This window comes from Leuciscus leuciscus (genome assembly GCF_965113295.1).
Source record: "Leuciscus leuciscus genome assembly, chromosome: 10".
Taxonomy (NCBI): Eukaryota; Metazoa; Chordata; class Actinopteri; order Cypriniformes; family Leuciscidae; genus Leuciscus; species Leuciscus leuciscus.
The window spans coordinates 28179757-28204496 of record NC_138734.1 but is presented as its reverse complement, the minus strand read 5'-3'; the positions used below and the strand labels follow the sequence as shown (position 1 = coordinate 28204496).

Below are 24740 nucleotides of genomic sequence, written 5' to 3'. Positions count from 1 at the left end.
AACCTGTAAATAACCTGTAAATCCACTAGGCAGGACTGATTCTGAACCATATTGTTATCAGAGATTCCAGAAATTATTTCAAATGACCTCCGTTTCTATAAGTAGATGTAGGCAATGAAAAAGATGCATGATGGGAATTTGTAAGCACTTGTGAGTTAAATGAAGCCCACTTGCCCATTTCAACTGCAGTTGCAATCACATTGATGTTTGTTTGTGCTGTAATTGTCCTGAAATGTTAAGCAATAAGTTCATTTTGCATTCTTGAAACGTTCATTGATTTTACAGTTTTGCCTCTTGTTGCTCGTAAAAATGTTTCTCTGCGTTTTACTCGAGGGCTGTTGTTATTACAGATTCCAGTCTGATGTATTTCATCATTTCATTGTGTTACACTAGACATTATTCTTCTACATACGGCGGAAGTTGCTTTGTTGATGCAACAGAGCGGCTGTGAAGGTGTGCATGTGTGTACAGTATGTTTATTTCAGGCTCTCGTTCTCAGAGCTGTAGAAGTTGCCTTTAAAAGTAATGCATTATAATTAGTGCTGTCAAATCGATTAATCGCATCGAACATGAGTTTGTGTTTATACAATTTATGTGTGTATATATATATATATATATATATATATATATATATATAATTATATTATATACTGTATATATATATATATATATATATATTATATACTGTATATATATTATATTATATACTGTACTGTATATATGTTATATGTGTGTGTGTGTGTGTGTGTGTGTGTGTGTGTATACACATACACACATATGTATATATACTGTAAATACACAGTGAGGAGAACAAGTATTTGATATTGAGGGGAGGATGGATGGGCCCATGTATCGCGAGATCTTGGCCAACAACCTCCTTACCTCAGTAAGGGCATTGAAGATGGGTCGTGGCTGGGTCTTCCAGCATAACAACGACCCGAAACACACAGCCAGGGCAACTAAGGAGTGGCTCCGTAAGAAGCATCTCAAGGTCCTGGAGTGGCCTAGCCTGCAAAAACCTGCAAAAAACCTGGGAAAACCTGCAAAATTTGGCAGTGTATCAAATACTTGTTCTCCCCACTGTATATATATATATATATAAATATATATACGGTGGGGAAAACAAGTATTTGATACATTATTGCTAGTAAGAACAAACCCATCATGCGACATTGGCAGACTTGTAATTTTCATTATCCATAATATTGCTGAACCACCGTTAAGATGTGAGCAATCCAGCTAACATAATTGAGTCAGATTTCAGTGCAGGAGAGGCAGTATTTGTACTCTAGCTGAAAGTCTGTGGAAATATTATTCAGTATGTTGGAGGGAAAAAAAGAGAAAGAAAGAGAGAAACCGAGAGCTGTAATATATTATATTATGATTTGTTCTTCTCATAGTAGAAAAGCTGTTTGGTTTTCCACCATCCAATGAGATTATCCGCATCAAATAACCACTAGAGGTTTTACGCTCGACTCACACACAAACACACAACTCTCTCTCTCTATCTCTCTCTTAGCCAAAAATTCTTTTGTATCCCATCTCCATAACAACAGCCTGAGTGGCTGAGAGCGAGAGAGGACAGAGAGAGTGAGTTTGTAATATTCACCGCATGGATAGGCGGAGCTGCGGAGAGCGTGTGTGAGTGTGTGAGAGACGGAGATGCTCAGATGGTAGTGTGCCGGGGTGGAATCAGGGCGGTGTGATGACTTGATGCACATCAGAGTAGATGAAGACGCAGGAGATCAGCTAACGCCACACATGGTGAGAACCCACGCCTTTTACTTGCATTTGGCAGGGGACAGGTGTGAGAGTGTGTGTGTGTGTGTGCACGTGTGAGAGTGTGTGTTTGGCCAGCCTCGATCTTCTAAGGGTTTTATGTAACAGGCTGCAAGACCAGAGATGGTAAGATACAGTAGAGCTACATACTGTCATACTGTTGCGCCCATGCTGGACTTCTGAAATTCAGGAGATGGTTTCAGTTGCATTTAATATTTATATGATTTTTTTTTACTTCTGGAGTAGCATTTACATTACACTATGAACAAGAAACCAATACTAGAATATTTTGTATGTTTAAATTAACATACTGTTTATTAAAACTACATCTAAGTCTAAAACATTTTATGATAGTTTTTAAATAATACATTGCTTAAATATTCTAACTGCAGTAATGTATTTTTTTGTTGTTGTTTACTACTAATTTGACTACGTTATTTTGCTTTTATAATTAATAGGCACTTTTAAAGAGGTCAGTAAAAACTGACTAATCAGTTCAAGTTAATTTATATTCATTTGTGACCAAAGTTGTTTACTCTGTAATTAGTCCGTCTATTTCCACTAGTTTGACCCTTTCAGACCGGCTCTGTGGAACAGATGTGAACAGGTATAATTTTATTGAATAGACAGGTATTATTAATGTATTGTGTGTAATCAGCCAATCACAGAGACGTGGAGACTCACATGACTTTTTGTTTGTATTTTTCTGTTTGCACACATTCATGTCGTGTATGGTCCTCCGTGGAACTCAAAAGGCGACATTTTGAAAAATGTCCAAATAATAATTTTGTGTTCCACAGAGGAAAGTCATACAGGCTTTCATTTTTAGGAGAGGTATCTATTTTTGCCCATACAAAAATGTTTGTAATTTGAGAGGTAAAGTTATTTAAATTATCCATTAAACAGTCTTGTTGTCTTTTTCCTAAGACTTTTGCCTTAAAAAAAATATATTTAAAATTTGTATTATATGTTTGTTTTTAATTATTAGTTTGATTAGTTAGTAGGAAACTCTTAGCTAGAAAATCTCCCTAATGTTTCTTTTTAGCCAATCCCTTCCTTTAAGCATTATATACACAATATTTACACTCATGTTGTTTTCATTCTTACATAATAATGGTTTGTGTGACAAGTCATGAAAATATACAATTAAGTTTATAGGGAAATTTTTGGGTAAAAGAAACCAGCAATTTGATTTTCTCTTTGATTTTTCTCTTTTGAAGACTCTGTCTTGTGGAAATGTTATTAAGTGCATTTAGAAATTGGATGTTATATGATATTAAACAATGGATTCAGAGTCAGAATGTTGCATCAAGAGATTTTATTATGTATTTATTAAGACTTTTGTCTGTATGTCTCCAAAAAGCTAAAATTAAGTATTTTCTGTAGAGGACTGTGGAGCTTTATTCCATCTCTGTTTCTTACGCATGGGAAAACTCGCCTGTTTTTGCTTTTATCCTTCTTTTGCATTATTCAACTTGCCTCACATATCTCTCTCCCTTTCTTTTTCTCTCATTCCCTCAGGCTAACTTGAAGAAGTTTATGGAATATGTTCAGCAAAGGAACGTTGAGAAGGTGTCAAAGTTTCTGGAGAAAGGGCTTGACCCAAACTTCCACGACCCAGAGACCGGAGGTAAGTGACACCACTTTTACTCAAAAGTCCAGTTTTATTAACATCATCCAATTACCCGGTTGTGTGTGTGTGTGGTTTATGAGGACACAAATGTGTATAATGACAGGGGTATTATAACATACAACACTTCCCGTGTCCTCCTAAACCAAATGGTTTAAAAAACATACGAAACCGTGTGTTGTTTTTTTAAAGGTGAAAATACCAAAGGTTTTCTATGATGGGTAGGTTTAGGGGTAGGGTTGGTGTAAGGGGATAAAATATACAGTTTATACAGTATAACACTATTACACCTATGGAGAGTCTCAGTAAACCGTGTGTGTGTGTGTCTGAGCGTACATGTTGACTTTGCTCAGTACTGTTAAATTGGTGCCATGACCCGATCCCTTAGTGTTTATCTCTTGGCTCTGGGTCAGCCAACAGCTGAATTTAAACTGGATAGTGGATTTCCATTTCAACTGTATGTCAGTAATTCTTCAGTTAGATGATATTTTTGGTCCCCTTGAAAATGACTAGTAATACTCTTAAAAAATGTGAAACATTTTGTTTCAATTAATTTAATATTTATGTGTACATTTTAGATTTTTAAAATTACAGTCCCCAATATGGCTTTCAGTACTTTCATGGCAGGCATAATAACACTTAGTTCTTGGATTTCGTTTATATAAGAAGTAACAGGAAATAGTAATAAGAAATTGAGTAATTATTATTATTGTTTTGCGTTTTGCTCAAATTTAATTAATTTTAGGTTAATTTACTGCTAGATAACTTGTATTAACATTATAAAAAAAAAAAGTAATTGGCATCACACATCACTTGAAGGTTGATCAAGACCAAGATCAGATCTTATTCCAGACATGTGATAAATGTTTTAGCATAAATAAAACATAATTTGAAGATTCATTGTTCAAGTGGTTAGAAGTGCCCTTAATTGAATAAATACTGTACATGTAGTCAGATTTCATTTGCAGTCAATAATTTTGCCAGATTTTAAGCATTAAATGTCAGCTGGTGATCGTCATGGTCTCATTGAAAACCTAAACATTGAGAAGTTAAATATTCTAATTTCAGTTTTCAATTAGAGTAAAGGAAATGTAAGAAAGAAAGAAAGAAAGAAAGACAGATTGTTCTACATGAATGACTATGGTGCAATCAAGTTTGACCTCTCCCAGTGCATGCTGGGAAGATAAGATCACCTTCTATGCAAATTCCCTCATACTTATTCAGATTTATTCATGCGTTTGTTTGGAACTGATTAGGACTGACCTCTGGCCACGTTGATGGACAGAAATGGAAGAGTTTGTGTTTGTATACACGCGTGTATTGTTACAGATAGAGCAGCCATGACCTCCAGGTTGTGCAGCATTTCAAAATCGGTGTAAAGCTGTCTGGAGACAGAAACAGAACAATTTGACCACAGTTCATCTATCCTTGAACTTTGAAAGAAAGGAAAAGACCGGAAGAGAAAGATGGTTGGCCCAAACCTGTCATTTTCCTTTGTGAAAAAAAAAAGGGCCATTAAGTACCATTTAAAAAAATATATCTTGAAAGTCAAAGAGCAGCATGAATATTATTTGAAATATCTCCTTTAGTATTTCATAGGAGGCAAGTTACAACTAAAGCATTTTTTTTTAAACACTAATTTAAAATGGAGCACACATGCACCAAAAAAGTCAACAGTTGCTTCTGTGTTGGCAGAATGTCCGTTGACAATGGCGTCGCAGCTGGAAGGCTGTGCAGAGCTCATAAAGGTTCTGAAGAATGGAGGAGCTCACCTGGATTTCAGGACCAGAGATGGCATAACTGCCCTTCACAAAGCAGTCCGCACCAAGAACCACACGGCACTTATTGTGAGTAACACACACACACACACACACACACACACACACACACACACAGACACACTCGTCCTGCCGACAGTGGGAGGGAACACAGGGTTCTCATACATACTTGAAAGAGAGATCAGAGGTGTATGTGTCTGTCCAGACATGAGTCATAGAGTGGCACAAAGATGAAAAGCGTTCATTGACACCAGGCTGTATAAAAGCTTGCTGTGTTTTATAATGATCAGAGCAGATCTTTTGCTGGAGTACACAACTGATGTGTCATCTGAAGTTCAACTGAAAGAGGCATATCAATGTTTTTTTTATACGTCAATGAGATATTGATCACAACACTAAGGATAGAGAGGCAACCAGGGATAGTTGTCTCAACAGGAAGTTATTGGAAGCTCAGACCTTACACAAACACAAACCTTACACAAACTGTAAGGTTTCAATCACATCAGCAGTTTTTATATGTTGTATTCATAAAACTAATTCATAACCCCATTTTTATTGTCACATTTTATAATTTCAGACAGTAATAAATACATAATTACAATATTTGTTGGCCTAAACAATGGTTTATTTAGCTTGTTACATTCTTAATTTTAGCTGTTTCTGGAATTGTTTAGTGCTTCATAATTGTTTTACAGTTCAATTTAATAAATATTATATATATTAGTTTTTGTTGTTGTTGACAACAAATACATTATGTCTACAAATACAGAAATGGACTTAAATGCACTTACCCTGAGATAAATTCACTGAAGTAAAACTTGTGACAACTAGCCTCGTTATCACCCCCCATTTAAATCAGTTTGTCAACCATCATTCTTTTCCTCCAGATTTATGTCAGACATGTAGATGCTGTTAAGCTTTATGCTAAACCTCAACCTTTTCCACATTGTTGTTCATTAATTTTACTGTTTGAATGTAATCTTAATTCCATTCATGAAAACTATGATGAAAAATGTTCGTTGACTACCTTTTTTTCCATTACTAAGACAAGATGATGACGGGACGACATTAAACAATATCTGACTATATCAACATGCAATATCATTGACGAAACAAGACGAGACAAATATGTACTTTAAAAAATAAAAACTTTACCAAAATCAATCTTTATTTTTGTCCAGAAAAAAAAGAGGAGACAAAATATTACAGTCTTTTTTTTAATAAGCCTCGACGAGCCTTCATGTTTATGGTCGCCAGATGTCAAAAGTTTAAATTGCCCAATCAGAGTTGCCCGGTGTTTTACTTAATATTCGCAATCTGGCAACCATGCGCACCCGCTTTCTCTATGCTACGGAAAAAGTGCTGACAAACATGTTAGCTGGATTTTAACAAGCTGCATTGCGATATTCTGCTCAATTGAAAAGGCAATAGAGCCAGTCTGTGCTACTAAATCTGTGAGCGACCCTTCTGATCTAGTGAACTGTAATAAATAGAAATCCAATAAACACAATTTGGAATTACTATAGGAATTTTACTACTTTTGAGAGAGAGTGTTAATTTATATGATAAATATAAAAAATCAGGAAACTAGATGAGGTCAAATTAACCTTGATTTGTGCTCACGTGAAAGTGCAGGAATTCTGATGAAATATAAAAACTATTTGCAACTATTTGAATGAGTCTTGGATGACTTGTCACAGCTAATAAATGGGCTTGGCTTTTAAGTCATCGGTTATGAGGGACTGTGGTGCAGTCCTGTCTCAGCCTCAGATAGCCCGCAGTCCATTCACTGAACGCCTAATGCATACTGCATCACAGAACTGGTTGGAGCTAGCAGTAAATCTGCAAGGATAAGCGGCAAAGTGCACCAGACTTTGCTGATATTCGAAAGACTTACTCGACTGGCAAGGTTATTGGTTGAAACCCGACAAGGGGGGATCCATGAACTTTTGCATTCATGCCCTTGAGCAAGGCACTTAAAGATATGCTGTATGTGATTTTTTTATTTTTTTATTTTTTATGGAATAGAATGCAGAAAATGGCCCTAATACTTGACAGATATCCCTGGAATTGTCTCAGAGACAGCCTGAGGTGCTGTAAAAAGTAAAAAAGAATTTGACTGTGGAGGGATGTTGCCAGATGGACAAAACTTTGAAGCAGTGTCTGTCTGTCAATTTTGTGTGATCACAACATCGGGTTTGCTGACTTGTCTTTTAAGGGCAGGATTTGGGATAAATGAGGCAGGGAAATGAATTGGCTATAGTCAGTCATAAATAAGAGAAATGAGCATAATTTGTGTGTGCAGACGCTGCTGGACTTGGGAGCCTCTCCGGATTACAAGGACAGTCGTGGCCTGACTCCTCTGTATCACAGCTCTATGGTGGGGGGCGACCCGTACTGCTGCGAGCTCCTGCTGCATGATCACGCTCAGGTGGGCTGCATGGACGAGAACGGCTGGCAGGAGATTCACCAGGTAACACACTTCTTGTACCGTTTATAATTCAAAACCCCTTTCAAAGTTAATGTCTAAGCTGCAAAAAATGTGTCATTCAGAAATCATCATGGGATTGACATCACAACCACATTCACCATCCACATTTACATACACACTAGTGTTCAAATGTTTGGGGACAGTAAGATTTATTTGTCTTTTTGGATTTTTTTTAAAACTTTTATTCAACAAGGATGCATTAAATTGATCGAAAGAGACAGTAAAGATTATTTTAATCTACTATGACAAAATATTTCTATTTCAAATAAATGCTGCTCTTTTGAACTTTCTGTTCATCCTGAAAAAATTGTAGCATGATTTACACAAAAATATTAAGCATAAATATGAAACTGTTTTCAACTTTCTTGAGGACCAAATCCCAAAGTGTACCAAAGAGGACCAAAGTGTAACACTAGGGAGCAAGGAAGGCAGACTGAAAATTAGGATATTTCACAATATTATCCTATTTACTGCATTTTTTATCAAATAAATGCAGTTTTGGTGAGCATAAGAGACTTCTTTAAGAAAAAAATCTTACTGAGCCCAAACTTTTGAATGATCGTGTAAATGCCTGTTCAGTATTTAGCTGCTTGTTTGTGTTGATGAATAAGAGAGGCTACGTTCACACACTGTACATTTTATAGACTGACAGCCACATTTTACAGGTGTGAGTCTCAAAATGTTCTGTCCAAACAGCAACTTAGAGTAGCGTGTCGAATACTTTCTGTATGACCATGCAATGGGAGTCAAGCATGTATTGTCTTACCATTAACCATAGTGACAAAAGTAATATCAAAGATGGCTACGTCCATAAAGCTAAAAAGTCCAATCTAGCCGCAAGTTCATCCATCAAATAAATTAACCGACTACAGTGTTTATATCTGGGTCCAGAGCGGACAGTAACTGGATCTAAAACTCTCATATCTCCGTCACGGTAAGTGACCGAAACCACACATGAATACATATGGTAGACACTCATTTGTGCAGTGCATGATGTGATGGACAGTGATTTCACTCCCGTAAAAAACTGTGTGTGAACGTAACTGTATTAAGAACTCTAATACACGACTGACAACCGTGTTCTGCTGCTGTGTGAATGTGGCCAGAGTGAACTATTTACATACAGAAGTCTTAAAAACATTCTGGGTCTTCTCAGGGTCAGAGAAAAGATGGAACATGAAAACTAAATGACGGCTGTTTTTGGTGCAAATAATGTTGAGGGACATTTCAAATGGACTTCAAGAGCAAAAAAATACTACAATAAATGGAGCACACACACAGGTCACAATTGACTTACAATCAGCTGACCCTGTGAATTACTGCAGGGTTATACAGTAGGAGATTGTGTTCCAGAGGCTTTTTCTCCATCTTTCTCCATGTTCGGGAGGCTGGCCAGGCGCACACACTCACTTTGAAACTATTTCTCTCAGTTAGCTGCCCCTGGTGCATGACATTTGCATTCATGACATCTGACCTTTTCCGAAGCTTGAAAAGAGTGAGAGAGCGAATATCAGCGAGGGCCGTACATCCATACTTGTTTTAACCTCCACACAGGATCTAAAATTAATACTTGCCAAGTGCCAAACGTGAATGAAAATTGGCTTTGGCAAGTAAATAAGACTGATTTGCTCACCAGTTAGTAAGTGATTTTATTAGAACTGTACCACTTTACTTATACTAACTTAATGCATATAAATATATATATATATATATATTGTTTTTGGTGTTGATAATAATAATAATAGTTATTATAATAGTAATAATAGTAATATCTACAGTAACTATGAATTATATTAGTATAAATAAAGTTATACAGCCCTAATATATACATTTTTATTAGTAGTAGTATTATTATATCAACATTAGTAGGCCCCTATTAATGAATACTGTACTAATAAATAAACATATAATAATAATTGATTATATGATTATCGTTGTTGTTATATTAACATTAATACCCATATTTATATAAATTTTAATGAAGTTAGGGGGAAAAAAGCAAAAGAGTCCTAATAAATTTATAATTAACTGTTATTATTATTATTATAGTTGATTAGACTTTAAAATAATCCTTAAATTAGTCAATTATCAAATAATCACTAGTTGCAGCCCTGTTTTACATTCAAAATTGAACTGCCAGTTCAATGAGTGTCCACTTTCTGCCTTGTCCCATGTCTTTCATGTCCCATGTCTTCCATTTCTCTGGCTTTTCTTTTCCTTTTCTAAACGATTTTACAACAAACATGTTGTTTTGCTGCTTTGCAAGCAATGATATTTCTTTCAGGATATGCAAATCTAAAATTTATTTTTGCCCTGTTTAGAGAGGAAAGATGAGAGCTTGCGGTCTCTTTTCTGTTTATGAAAAACAATCATTTTGCAGCCACAGCTGAGAGCATCATGTCTGGAAACGGATGGATGGAGGCATAGATGCCCCGAGGGTGGACAGAGCTGCTGGGTCAGATAGGAGTGAGTGTGTGTGTAGGTGTATATATATATAAATACACACGCAGCTGTACTGTTGCTGCCGCTGTGAGTTTACAGTGTTTAACCCGAGGCTCATTCCCCAAATTAGATCAGGCCTAAAAATGTGACGGACATGCTGTTAAACTATGTTAGCTACACCTCACAAACACACACTGCCCTCAGGAGACTTGCCTTAAGTGTGCAGAAAGAGAGCAATAGTTGACAGGCCTGATTTGTGGGTGTGGGGAGGTGGGCACTTTTCTTATCGTAATATTTATTTTTCCACCACTCTCCCTTCTTTCTAATGTTCTCATCCATCTGTCTGACCTACAATTGTCATTTTCAAAGAGAACCTATGGCAACCAATGCAAATGCCAAGTGTGTGTGTCTCGATGAAGCTGCTCTTCACACACCACTATGGTTTATATTTTAGACATCCTTGCAAATCTATCAGTGTGTGTCTCTTTAAATGGACGTGTATATTGTACATCACTGAATGAATGGCTAAATGGGAATCCAAACGCATTCATTCCTGTCTCTTTCTGTCTGCCACTGTGCGTTGTCAATTATACTGTAGCTAACCGTCTATACAAACATACTGTGGAGCTAAAGCTAACATTAGCTCTGTTCAAAAACCTAGTAGGCTACACCATAGACATATAAAATACATTGAGGCCTCATTGGCCGCTTTAGACCGTTGCTGCGATACGTCAACGAGTCTGCCATATTGATCCGGGCAAGACCGCTCTATAAACAAATACAAGTAAACGGGGAGCTGCAGCTTTTCTGGACAAAAAGCACAATAAGATTTACACTTCTCAACCAATTTCAGCTGTTTATGATCTGCGATTAATCTCCAATTACTCAGAATCTCGCTAGTTAGAAAATTATTCATTGTCATAAGGAACTGTGAAAACTCACGCTTGTCTAGCATTAATTGGTTAGTTGTGGAAATGTCCCTAATGCAATATAATTTAATGGGCATGAAATGTGCACATCGTTTTTAATTGTGGAAGTGCCTTTTAGCTTTTTCTCTTGAATCACATCATAGGACGTCACAGGACAATTTCAAATAAATGTGACGATAAAACCGTATTTATCTGAAGCATTTTTCTTTACCTTTTCATTTTTTATTATTTATTTATATATGTGTTGCCTCTTAACCATATGTTTGCACACAAATGTTTGTTTTATTATTCATAACACAACAATAAATGTCTTTATAGAAATGTTATATCATAGTAAAAAAGATATATAAAAATAATAAATAATATTAATATAATATAAATATAATTAAATATAATAATGTAATATAAAATTGTCTCTTCATTTCAGATGGACAGCATTATATTTAATTGTGTCTGGCAACTTGAAAATGTGTTTTATTGGGGTCTAACGTGAAACATTTAATTATCTATAATAATTTCACAGATTTACTGTCAGTACACTATAGTTATACAAATGAACTAAATGCATTTATTTCCATTCAGATGAGTCTTGCAGGGTAAGTCGCTTGGCAAATTCGAGCAAAAAGGGGAAGTGCAAATTTAACTCTCAATGGCTTGAAGATGAACATCTTCGGAGAGGGTTGGCAACAACTAATGACATCAATTTAGCCAAGTGCAAGTTACTCCACTATTTCCCTATTATCAATGTAAAGCCGCTTTGGAACAATCTACATTGTTAAAAGCGCTATATAAATGAAGATGACTTGACTTGACTTGACTCCGGGAATGAAGGCAAATTATGAATTATTTAGATTTTAGAATTCGTTTTTAGAATACTTTTCCATCAACCGGTTACAATTACAACACTTCGCGCTTGCTACGACAAAGAGGCATGAGCACTCGGATAAAAACAACTTCTACATGGATGAGAAGCATGGCGAAACGAGTGAAGGAGATGTGCTGAATTAAAATGCACATTCACTCTCTGATAGTAGATGGCACTTTTGGAACAGCAGAAATGCAGTTATTCCTGTAACCCCCATAAACAAAGCAGACTGTGCTACTTTCTGTTTCTAAACAGCCAGTCAGTCATTTTACATGTCATTTGATCAGTCACATTACATCCAGTTATGTATGTTAGATTTGAACTTTTACTAAGCACTATTACATGTTACATTATGTCATTATGTATATTTTTAGTATGGAGTACGGTTTTAGTTGGGTACTGTTTACATATTACATATAGCCTAATACAAATACATGATACAATGTGTTTTGAGAATGGGTTTGTTCTTTATGCGAGTACGGTTTTAATTTTAATTTCTTCAGTACTTAAAAATGTCTTAAAGGGGTGGTTGATAATGATTTCACTATTTTTACTTTAGTTAGTGTGTAATGTTGCTGTTTGAGCATAAACAACATCTGCAAAGTTACAATGGTTAAAGTTCAAAGCAAAAGGAGATATTTGCTTTTAAATAAATCGCTTTTTAAGGACTACAATAAACAGCTGGTAGGGACTACACGACATTCCTCCAGGGTTAGTGGCATCACCAGCCCTAAAATTTACATAAACCCCGACCCCCAGGAACACGATTTATACATGATCAAGACAGAATATGCTAATCAATGACTTGAAGATAACTACACATAAGCTACATAAATTCATCAACTAACCATTCAGAAACGTCCTGTTGCTTTCTACATGTTGTCACTTCTTCTTGAGTCTCTCCATCATTGTCTGAATCCGGTTTGAACATAAAAGTCTAAAAGTTTTTGAAATGTTCAGTGCATGTGTGTGTGGGTAAAAGGACACAAGCTGTTGAAGCTCCACCCCCTGTGCTGGGAGCAGCAGCTCATTTGCATTTAAAGGAACAGACACAAAACGGTGCGTTTTTGCTTACCCTAAAAAATGTATTTTGAGCTAAAACTTCACATACACACTCTGGGGACATCAAAGACTTATTTTACATCTTGTGAAAAGGGCATTATACCACCCCTTTAAACGTAAATCTAATTTTTTTTTTTTTATTTTTTTTTTTTTTTTATGTGCAGCAACCTTGATTTCACTGTCCAGAAGGTCACCATACAGTGCCGTATAAATGTTTTCAAACCTCAGGAGACGGCCAAAGACCTAGCTCCAGTTGCGTGGCCAAAGATGAGCAAACACAGCAGTGAATGTTAATTGGCCCCTGTGCTGATACTCGCTGGATCTCACAGCTGGGGGCCCCATGGAGTCTCTTGCATGTCCAGTCACTAATCCTGCCCTGCTCTATCTCTCTTTTCCGCTCTTTCTCAGGCAGACAGCTTTTAAGCAGTTTTTCTACGTCCCACACTCCATTAGTATGCAGAGAGGACACGTTTTGAATTATGGTGGAAAGAAAAGTGACATTGATAACACCAAACAATGGCAAACAGTTCTGCTCTTTCTCATTTCATAAACCGAGAACATCAGGATGTGAGAGTGTGTGTGTGTGCGTGAAAGAGAGAGGCAGCAGCTATTCGTTTTACATGATTTTAGTTCTCTGCAGGCTGCAGATTGACACAAACCGGAAACATGCACTCAATACAAAGTTTTTTATGTGTATGTTTTGCCAGGCTTGCCGTCACGGACATGTGCAGCATCTTGAACACCTGCTGTTTTATGGAGCGGACATGAGCGCTCAGAACGCTTCTGGAAACACTGCCCTGCACGTGTGTGCTCTCTATAACCAGGTAACTCATTCAATCATACTGTATGCATTCCCTTAGCAACCGGTCAACACACACACACACATTCTTCAGGCTCAGATTCCTGTTCCAACAAGGACACACTAAATCATTCTGCCTGAAATATCTGCACCCTTTTCAACCAGGTAAAACATGAACATGCAGACGTTTGTACGCATACGTGGCTTTAGCAGTTTTTATTATGTATAATGTGTTGTCAGTATCAGTTAATGAGCATAAAACAGCAAGGTCACAGATTGTTCATGCAGTCACAGAGAAATGCAAAGAGTGATCTAATCCTCAGGTGTGTGTGTGTGTGTGGTGGGCTCATGCATTTTAATTCAGCTCTTATTAAGTATTAATGGACGCTCCCACAACACATACACACCCACACAAACACAAAGAGAGTCCTTTAGGAATGCCTGAAAACACATGGAGTCACAGAACTCAAATCTTTATCTTTCCACCTCTCTCTCTCTCTCTCTCTCTCTCTCTCTCTCTCTCTCTCTCTCTCTCTCTCTCTCTCTCTCTCGCTTGAAACTGTTATTGCTATTGAATCTCACTGTTGTGTCTGTAAATTTGGTTTACAGTACATCTCAAATGTCTCATGTTGTAATATAGAGACTAGCAGATATATATTAGTTATACTGATACTCTGAACTTTTGCTATTTTGAGTGTTTTTTTCTCCCTAAATTGATGATACGCAATGCTATAAATATAAAACATGCTATATACACTACTGCTCAAAAGTTTGGCGTTGGTATAATGTTTAAAGGACAAGTTCGCAATTTTACACTTAAAGCCCTGTTTACAGATCGTTTCTGATGAAATAGAACGGTTAAGATTACATTTTGGACACATGCTGCTGTCCTGATAATTTTAGGTTTCTTTCGCTTTTCATCCAATACAAGTCAATGGAATTGGACAAAAACTACGATAAAACCTGTTGGAAAGCATCTTTTGCAGTGATTTTTGTGTGAGCATATCAGTGAACACCCCTGACCCCTTGTAGGAATACTTGTCCTTTAATGTTTTTGAACATTGGTTATGCTCACCAAGGCTGCATTTATTTAATCAAAAATACAGTAAAAACAGTAATATTGTAAAATATGACAATTGAAAATAACAGTTTTCTATTTGAATATTTCTTAAAATGTAATTTATCCTTGTGATGATAAAGCTGAATTTTTAGCATCATTACTCTTCGCTGTCTTCGGTCTTCAGTGTCATGTGATCCTTCTGAAATCATTCTAATATACTGATTTGCTGCTAGTAGTTACAGTGACAAATTTGATCTAAATTATATTTTGTGTGTGTGCGTGTGCGTGTAAATGTTTGTGTGTGTTTTTCTATCCCGGTGGGGACTTCAACCTGAATTCACACAGGCTCATGGGGACTCGTGCCACCGTGGGGACCTAAATTGAGGTCCTCCTGAGGAAACAAGCTTATAAATCATACAGAATGAGTTTTTTTGAAAATATAAAAAAGTTTTCTCTGAGGGGTGGGGTAAGTGTAAGGGGACAGAATATACAGTTTGCACAGTTTAAAAACCATTACGTCCATGGAGAGTCCCCACAAAGATAGAAAACCAGACGCGTGTGTGTGTGTGTGTTTGTGTGTGTGTGTGATTTACTAATTTTACAGCAGTGGTTTCTGTTTATCTTCATTCAGCTCATTATAATGAGATTAAACTGCAGCTGACCTGCACTAATGTAACATCCAGTCTGGAAGAAGTCAGTTATAAACAGATCAATAACATCAAAACAACACAAACATGAAGAAAAGAGGACACCACACAATGACCATTATACTTCTGAAACAAAAGTAGTACAGTATTATATAAAGATCATAGTTAAACTGTTGATGTCTAATGATATTGTGTAACTTAATTTTTTCAGGATTGGTTCGATTTTTACCTCAAGCGTCACAAACACAAACTCACATGCACTGCACCAGGCATCTCACATCTCTCTGACAGCACAGATGTGTTGGAGCCGTGTGACAGATACTCTTCAACAGAAAACAGAGCTACTGAGACAGCAAGGAAAAGTGACATGAAATAAATATAGCATTTTGGGTAGTTGTGTATGCGCCGTACTTCAAGGATTAATTTGCTGGAAAATGTCCTCAGATGTTAGCTGTCGGTCATTGACCATGTGGGCATCTGGACAAAGTCTGCTAAAAGGTTATTTTATAGACGTTCTCTAAAGGACAAATTACTATTGATGAGATTAAATAATGCAAAATAATGTCCAAAAGTTGTATCATGGTCAACTAGTATTTTATAATATTTAACCATATTATATATATAAAAAAAAAATCTTCGTATATTTAGTCAGTTGGAAGTCTCCTTTCATATTTCTAGGCAAATGTGTGGACACATTAGCTATACAGTAAGATGTCTTTAGAACTAATTTTGAGACTCATGAGACTAAATAATGCCTTAAAAATCCAAAAGCTGTGTTTTATGGTCAGGGCAAGTGCTTTTTTAAATAATTTATTGTATGTTCTATAGTTATATATGGAATAAGCCTAATTTAAGAGCAAGAGAAGTCCTCAGAAGTAAGGCAAATCTGTCAAAAACTCATTTTATGGATGTTCTCATAAGGAAAAATGGATCATAAAGAGACTAATTAATGTCCAAAAGTATTTTAGGGTCTTGGCTAGTATATATTTATAATATAAACAGTAGAAATTAAAGTTGTGTAATTATAATTGGCTTAATTTAAGAGCCAGAGAAATCAATTAGACATTGTCATGCAGGTAGTTTGTGAAATAGTGTGTAGTTTCACTAATGTCCTCAAAAGGACTGCTGGTTATTTAGGGTTAAAGCTAGTATATAATATAAACAGTAGAACCTATAGTTGTAAAATTACAATGGAGCAAGACAAATGCATGTCGTTTTAAGTTTGTGTGAGTTTCTTGCTGTACTTTAAGGACAATTCTTTAAAAATGTCCTCGGGAGTTTGCAAAATCTGTCAGATAATAGATAGACATGTCTGTTTGTGCGTGTGTGTGGTCTGTAGGAGTGCTCAGCGGTGATCGCGAGTTTTAAGGACTCTCTGTGGATGTTTAGCTCAGGCTCAGAGGAGATGTTAAGTGGATCGATTCCCTGAAAGAGACTCTGAGAGAGGATGTATCAGCCTGAGGAGAGAGGCATTACTGGATAGATGAGGGAAAATCTACAAGGGCGATGAGAGAAGAGACAGAGAGAGTGTGAAATAGTGCCAAAACGACGAGGAGAGCAGGAGGAGGTGAAAGAGAAAGAGATGACCACCTGATGTGGAAAAGAAGGGTAAATTCATAGCTGCAGATAGTAAGATGGCTGTGTGTGGGAAGTCAGGTTTTGCTCTCTTTGTGGGGACCAAATGTCTTTGTGCAGAAAATAAAAGCTGAAGTACTTACAGAACCTGCATCATGGCTCCTCCTCATCAAATGTTGCATTAATCATGTAAACAAAAAGTGGCAGTACGGTTATAATAGTGATTACTAAAGTATTTAGGCCTAAATTAAAAATGCATTTGTTTGAATGTCATATAAAATGTCCATCCTTTTGGATTACATGGTTTAAGCAAACTTATAAACTTAATGTGATGCAGTTGTCAGTCATTCATAAATGTAAAAATAAATAAAAAATAATAATCATAACATAGTTTATCATTAATTATTTTCATCAAATTGTCAAATTTGGTCTTATTTAATTAATAATTAAAATGTATTTTAAATGATAAAATATGGCTAGCTGTGGAACAAGCAATATTCAGTTTATCATCATGCATAAATTGTATATATGATAAATATATAAACCTTGTTGTGTATTTAAAACGCATTCAGTTATTTTACAGAAATCTTATGTTTCTTAATCATTTCATTTATGACTGACAAATATGCATCACATTAAGTTTGTATATGTTAAAACTGTAATTCAAAAGGATTGGAAATTTTATATTTTAATGTTTGATCAAATACAAAATATGATGCTAGGATGTTGTGAGTGGTTGCCAAGGTGTTGCTATGTGGCTGCTGAGGAGTTCTGAGTGGTTGTTAGAATGTTATGTGATTGCTAAAGTGTTCAATATTATCAGAACTTATTAAATTTTGTCTAAACTGAATCATTTGAATGGTTTATCACTTTAATGTAATGTGCTGGTGTATTATTGTGGAAACTAATTTTAGATCTACCCGAATTTAGTCTAATAGTGATGTCCATTATAGACTATTGGTTGTGTTCTTATGAAGTTTCACCACTAGAGGTCACATGTTGCTCTGTTGTCCAGCACACAGACATTCAGTCCGTTGGCATAAAAGGCCACATCCAGTAGAGTTCATTCATACTGCTGTTTCTCCAGACTGCTGCTGCTCTTATGGCTTTTGATTTATTGTCTTGCATTAGTGTAAATAGCGTATTATTTTTCAGTTCTGAAAGTTTGTGTCCTTTAAATGGATCAATAGTGCAGATGAGCGTATCAGAGATAGAGAGCAAAAGACAGAAAGAAAGAGGGAAAAATGTCTTTGTGATGTGGAAGCTCAATCATCGTTCTGTTAATTCACTCTGCAGTCGAAATTACATATTGATTTTTGCACAGAGCCATAGCATTAAACACATGCAGCGCTCCACTCTGTCTCCTGTATGACAGGCTGTGTTCCAAATAGCATAATATCATACTACTCACATACTGCTATGTTTGCAGTATGTACTGTACACTCACCTAAAGGATTATTAGGAACACCTGTTCAATTTCTCATTAATGCAATTATCTAATCAACCAATCACATGGCAGTTGCTTCAATGCATTTAGGGGTGTGGTCCTGGTCAAGACAATCTCCTGAACTCCAAACTGAATGTCAGAATGGGAAAGAAAGGTGATTTAAGCAATTTTGAGCGTGGCATGGTTGTTGGTGCCAGACGGGCCGGTCTGAGTATTTCACAATCTGCTCAGTTACTGGGATTTTCACGCACAACCATTTCTAGGGTTTACAAAGAATGGTGTGAAAAGGGAAAAACATCCAGTATGCGGCAGTCCTGTGGGCGAAAATGCCTTGTTGATGCTAGAGGTCAGAGGAGAATGGGCCGACTGATTCAAGCTGATAGAAGAGCAACTTTGACTGAAATAACCACTCGTTACAACCGAGGTATGCAGCAAAGCATTTGTGAAGCCACAACACGCACAACCTTGAGGCAGATGGGCTACAACAGCAGAAGACCCCACCGGGTACCACTCATCTCCACTACAAATAGGAAAAAGAGGCTACAATTTGCACGAGCTCACCAAAATTGGACAGTTGAAGACTGGAAAAATGTTGCCTGGTCTGATGAGTCTCGATTTCTGTTGAGACATTCAGATGGTAGAGTCAGAATTTGGCGTAAATAGAATGAGAACATGGATCCATCATGCCTTGTTACCACTGTGCAGGCTGGTGGTGGTGGTGTAATGGGGTGGGGGATGTTTTCTTGAAGTTTATTTGTATAGCGCTTTTCACAATACAGATTGTATCAAAGCAGCTTCACAGTATTAAATTAAAATAATACAACAAAGTTTGTTTCAAGAGGAATTTATTGATTGATAAAATTTGATTAATATCCCCAACTGAGCAAGCCAAAGGCAACAGTGGCAAGGAACCGAAAAACTCCATCAAGTGACCTAATGGTGTCCTAAAACTCCATCAGGTGACCTAATGGAGAAAAAAAACCTTGGGAGAACCCAGGCTCAGTCGGGGGCCAGTTCTCCTCTGGCATTTATGAGCTAGAGGACGGATTGTAGTTTGATCTGTAGGATTATATGAATGCCTGGCTGAAGAGATGCGACTTTAATCTAGTTTTAAACTGGGAGAGCGAGTCTGAGCAACGAACAGTATCAGGAAGACTATTCCAGAGTTTTGGAGCCAAATGTGAAAATGCTCTCCCTCCTTTGGTGGTTCTGGATATCCTAGGTATGACCAAAAGCCTTGAATTTAGTGATCTTAAAGAGCGCGATGGATTATAGGGTGATAGAAGATCCGTTAAATAGACTGGAGCTAAGCCGTTTAGGGCTTTATAAGTCAGTAGCAATACCTTGTAATTAATACGGAACTTTATAGGTAACCAATGCAGTGATGATAAAATCGGTGTTATATGATCATATTTTCTTGATCTCGTAAGAACTCTAGCGGCGGCATTTTGGACTAACTGTAGCTTGTTTATTGAGGATGCAGGACAACCAGCTAATGCTTTAGCATTACAGTAATCCAGTCTCGAGGTCATGAATGCATGAACTAACTTTTCTGCATCAGAAACTGATAGCATATTACGTAGCTTAGCAATGTTTCTAAGGTGGAAAAAGGCTGTTTTTGTAACATATGAAATATGATTTTCAAAAGATAGGTTGCAATCGAGTATAACACCCAGGTCTTTTACTGTAGAGGATAAAGTAACAGGACATCCTATGATGTTAAAGTTGTATTGTGCGAGGTTTTGTGGGCGGTTTTTTGAACCGATAAGTATTACCTCTGTCTTGTCTGGATTTAATAAAAGAAAATTACGCGTCATCCAATCTTTTATATCTTTAACACACTCTGTCAATTTGGAAAATTTACCGTTTTCATCCGGCCGTGATGAAATATATATTTGAGTGTCATCAGCATAACAATGGAAACTAATTCCATGTTTCCTTATAATATTTCCAAGTGGCATCATATATATGGAAAATAACAGAGGGCCTAATACAGATCTCTGCGGCACTCCATAGTTTACTGGAGTTATGATCGATTTTTCTCCATTTAAATAGACAAAATGGTAGCGGTCAGATAGGTATGATTTGAACCAGCTTTAGGCCCCTTAGTGCCAATTGGGCATCGTTTAAATGCCACGGCCTACCTGAGCATTGTTTCTGACCATGTCCATCCCTTTATGACCACCATGTACCCATCCTCTGATGGCTACTTCCAGCAGGATAATGCACCATGTCACAAAGCTCGAATCATTTCAAATTGGTTTCTTGAACATGACAATGAGTTCACTGTACTAAAATGGCCCCCACAGTCACCAGATCTCATCTCATGGTGGAACGGGAGCTTCGTGCCCTGGATGTGCATCCCACAAATCTCCATCAACTGCAAGATGCTATCCTATCAATATGGGCCAATATTTCTAAAGAATGCTTTCAGCACCTTGTTGAATCAATGCCACGTAGAATTAAAGGGATAGTTCACTTTGAAATTAAATTTTGGTATGTTTTAGCTTACCTCAAGGGCATCCAAGATGTAGGTGTCTTTTTTTCCGCAGTAGTTTCAATTTTGATATTTTTAGGTCAAACCGTTCTTGTCTGTCAGTCATATAATGCAGGTCGATGGTCACTGTCTCAAAGAGCATGCACAGAGTCCAAATTAAAACAATTCCCCATCATCCAAATTAAGTACACATTGATGGCCCAAGACACGAAACGAGCGGTTTGTGTGAGAAAACGAACAGTATTTATATCGTTTTTACCTCTTGAACACAGCTGCGTCCAAATGATCTGAGAACGCGGGCGGGTATAGATATATACACTAGATGTCGCATTGGCTACTGCGAAACCGTAGCATCTTTTCGTGTCAAACCGCTCGTTTCGTGTCTTGGGCCATCAATGTGTACTTACGATGGGGAATTGTTTAATTTGGACGATGGGGAATTGTTTTAATTTGGACTCTGTGCATGCTCTTTGAGACAGTGACCATCGACCTGCATTATATGACTGACAGACAAGAACGGTTTGACCTAAAAATATCAAAATTGAAACTACTGCGGAAAAAAAGACACATACATCTTGGATGCCCTTGAGGTAAGCTAAAACATACCAAAATTTAATTTCAAAGTGAACTATCCCTTTAAGGCAGTTCTGAAGGCGAAAGGGGGTCAAACACAGTATTAGTATGGTGTTCCTAATAATCCTTTAGATGAGTGTATATAATGCATGGAACCAGATTATGTATCCCACATTGCTAAATACTTAAAGGGTTAGTTCACCCAAAAATGAAAATTCTGTCAGTAATTACTCACCCTCATGTTGTTCTAACCCCGTAAGACCTTCGTTCATCTTCGGAACACAAATTAAGATATTTGTGATTTAAATCTGAAAGCTGGATCACTGCTCCATAGGCTTCTAAGACATTATAACTTGCTGGCCCAGAAAATGTATTAAAGACATCGTTAATGTAGTCCAAGTGACTCCAGTGGCTCAATCTTAAGTTTATAAAGCGACGAGAATACTTTTTGTGCGCAAAAACAAATAAAAATAACGACTTTATTCCACTTTTCATTTCCTTCTCTCTGGGCCTCGAGTCTTTTCACGTAGTATTTAAGCGTAGCGCGTCTGTGTTGCACGTCACCACGTATCACACACATGACCAGCGTCGGCCAATAGTGAGCCTACGTGGTGACGGCTGACAGAATTTTCATTTTTGGGTGAACTAACCCTTTAACTTGTCCTTCCATGCAGTTTGTTTCTTCATTCATTTGATAAGAATGAAATACTGTACGTTGAGACGACTTGATTGAATGGTTGAATTGTTGTGGTTTGCTATTGCTGTGATCTCATGTGAGTGACAGATTGTCCCACCCTCATGCCAGTAAACACGTCATCAGAGAAGAGATGTTGCTGCAGTGTCTCACCCTAAATTGAGGATAAGCAATACTATAAATATAAAACTTGCTATATATACACTACTGTTCAAAAGCTTTGAGTCGGTAAGATGTTTTAATGTTTTTTAACATTGGTTATGCCTTTATTTGACCAAAAATACAGTAAAAACAGTGATATTGTGAAATGTTATTACAATTTCAAAAAAACTGTTTTCTATTTAAACATGTTCAAATGTAATTTATTCCTGTGATGCAAAGCTGAATTGTCAGCATCATTACTCCAGTCTTCAGTGTCACATGATCCTTCAGAAATCATTCTAATATGCTTATGTGGTGCTCAAGATTTTTTTTTTCATTATTATTATCAGTGTTGAAGACAGTTGTGCTTCTCAATATTTTTTGGGGGAAACCATGATAAATTGTTTCATGATTATTATATGCATGGAAGGTTCAGAATTTATAGAATGCACAATGAATATAATGCATCCTCACTGAATAAAAGTCTTAGAAAACAAGCAAGCAAAAAAACCTACTGTCCCCAAACGTTTGAACGGTAGTGTATAAAATTGTTGGTTATTTAACCAATTATCTTGCTTTTATGCTTTTAAGATGTGTGTGTTTGAGAGAGACGGACAAGAAGTGCACTACATGTGTAATTAAACGTCAGCACACAGGTTCCACTGAAGGTGTGTTAGTGGGCCAAGAGACACTAATGTTTACTCACCACTGTTAGGAAACTAGGACACTAGTCCCAGCTGAGTCATGTCTGTGCGATACAGCTCCTAAATGTGTGTGTGTGGACTGTCAAAACTGTCTAGAGAGAGAGAGAGAGAGAGAGAGATGATAGCCAGATGCTATGCTGACCTTCTAAACACTCTGTCTCAGATGCCCATTGAGAAACACTGCCATTAGAGCAGCTCTGTGCTCGTCTCTCTCTCTCTCTCTCTCTCTCTCTCTCTCTCTCTCTCTCTCTCTCTCTCTCTCTCTCTCTCTCTCTCTCTCTCTCTGTTTTTCACTCTGATACATATGAGCTGGTGAGCTAATTGGTCCCAGTGGAACATCAGTTTTGTCATTTCTGTTGCACGCGCACACAAACACATTCATTCCATTCCAAAACTTTCTAGGGCAAATTTTCATGGACACGCCATGTACGCATCTTACTATCGACAAATGATCATGTCATCTCTCTAGATCATGATTTTTATTTCATATTTACATTACACAACCATTAACATAGGGTTAATATCATGTGATCTCTCTGTATCATGTGATCTCTCTGTTTTTCTCTCTCCAGGATAGCTGCACAAGAGTGCTGCTGTTCAGAGGGGTGAATAAGGAGATTAAGAACTACAACAGCCAAACTGCCTTCCAGGTGAGAGCGCAAGACCCCTGGGTTCCTGGAGGTCAAACACCGTAGAAGAGTCAATGGAGCTGGATCTTATTTAAACTGATGCTGTTGTTCACAGCCCACAGAGCCAAACTATATTTAACTTACGGCCAAGAGCAGTTCACACTGGGCTTCTGATGCCATGAAGACATTAGCTATCTACCTAGACAACATTTGTGGGCATCTGATGTCAAAGATATTAACAGGCATCCAAATGATACAGTACCTTGATTTGGCCAAAATTTAAGTTTGCATTGAATGCTTTGCAACTACCTCAGTGAACGTTTTGATTTAAGGTAGCGAACAGAGTCGAGAGAAATGTTGATTATAAATATAAACATATTTTAATCAATAGTTAATTGATGGTGCATGAAAATATAAATGTGATATATACAGTGGTAGTACGGTTTATTATGCATTTGGTTTTTTTCAAAGATGGTATGGCTGTCAAAAAATCTATGGAATCAAAGAATTTATAAGAAACCATAGTACTTTTTTGTTGTTTTACCATGGTATTACCATCATGCTAGTGTCCAAAATCTATATATAGACTGCTGGTCAAAAGTTTGGGATTGGTAAAATCTTTAAATGATTTTGAAAGAAAATAGGGTACAGCGGGACTAAAGGTGCACCGGGGTGAAAGGCGCCTTTAATTTTATTTTCCTCTAAACCACTAGATAGCACAAAAACTTGCCGCAGCACTTTCCAAAGCATCCGTTTTTCAGGATGCACGTGGAAATTTGGCTGATCCTTGACGCGATCGCGGGCAGCAGCACAAAGTTGATTCTGCGCTAATGTGATGTTTTTTGTAAAATGTTGTAGATTTAAGTAGCAAATGAGAATTGCTCAAATTATTTATTATATTTTGAGACAAAGGTCTTAATGATTTTCAGTTTTGTTCAAGGTTATTAACAGTTTTTCAATTACAGAAGAATATGTAAAAGTATGGTATTTGGGGTAAA

The 24740-nt window shown here is 37.0% G+C and overlaps 1 protein-coding gene across 11 annotated transcripts in view; it reads left to right on the top strand.

Annotated features, from left to right (window-relative positions):
• Positions 1–24740, top strand: part of shank3a (SH3 and multiple ankyrin repeat domains 3a) — a gene marked incomplete at its 5' end in the record, with an annotated part of 375301 nt that overhangs the window by 243873 nt on the left and 106688 nt on the right. For all 11 annotated transcript variants that reach the window (XM_082181750.1, XM_082181745.1, XM_082181746.1 and 8 more), the window contains 5 exons: positions 3301–3409; positions 5105–5256; positions 7493–7660; positions 13684–13800; positions 23686–23763. In XM_082181750.1, coding sequence (XP_082037876.1) covers positions 3301–3409; positions 5105–5256; positions 7493–7660; positions 13684–13800; positions 23686–23763 — 624 coding nt within the window. The remainder of the gene's footprint in view (positions 1–3300; positions 3410–5104; positions 5257–7492; positions 7661–13683; positions 13801–23685; positions 23764–24740) is intronic.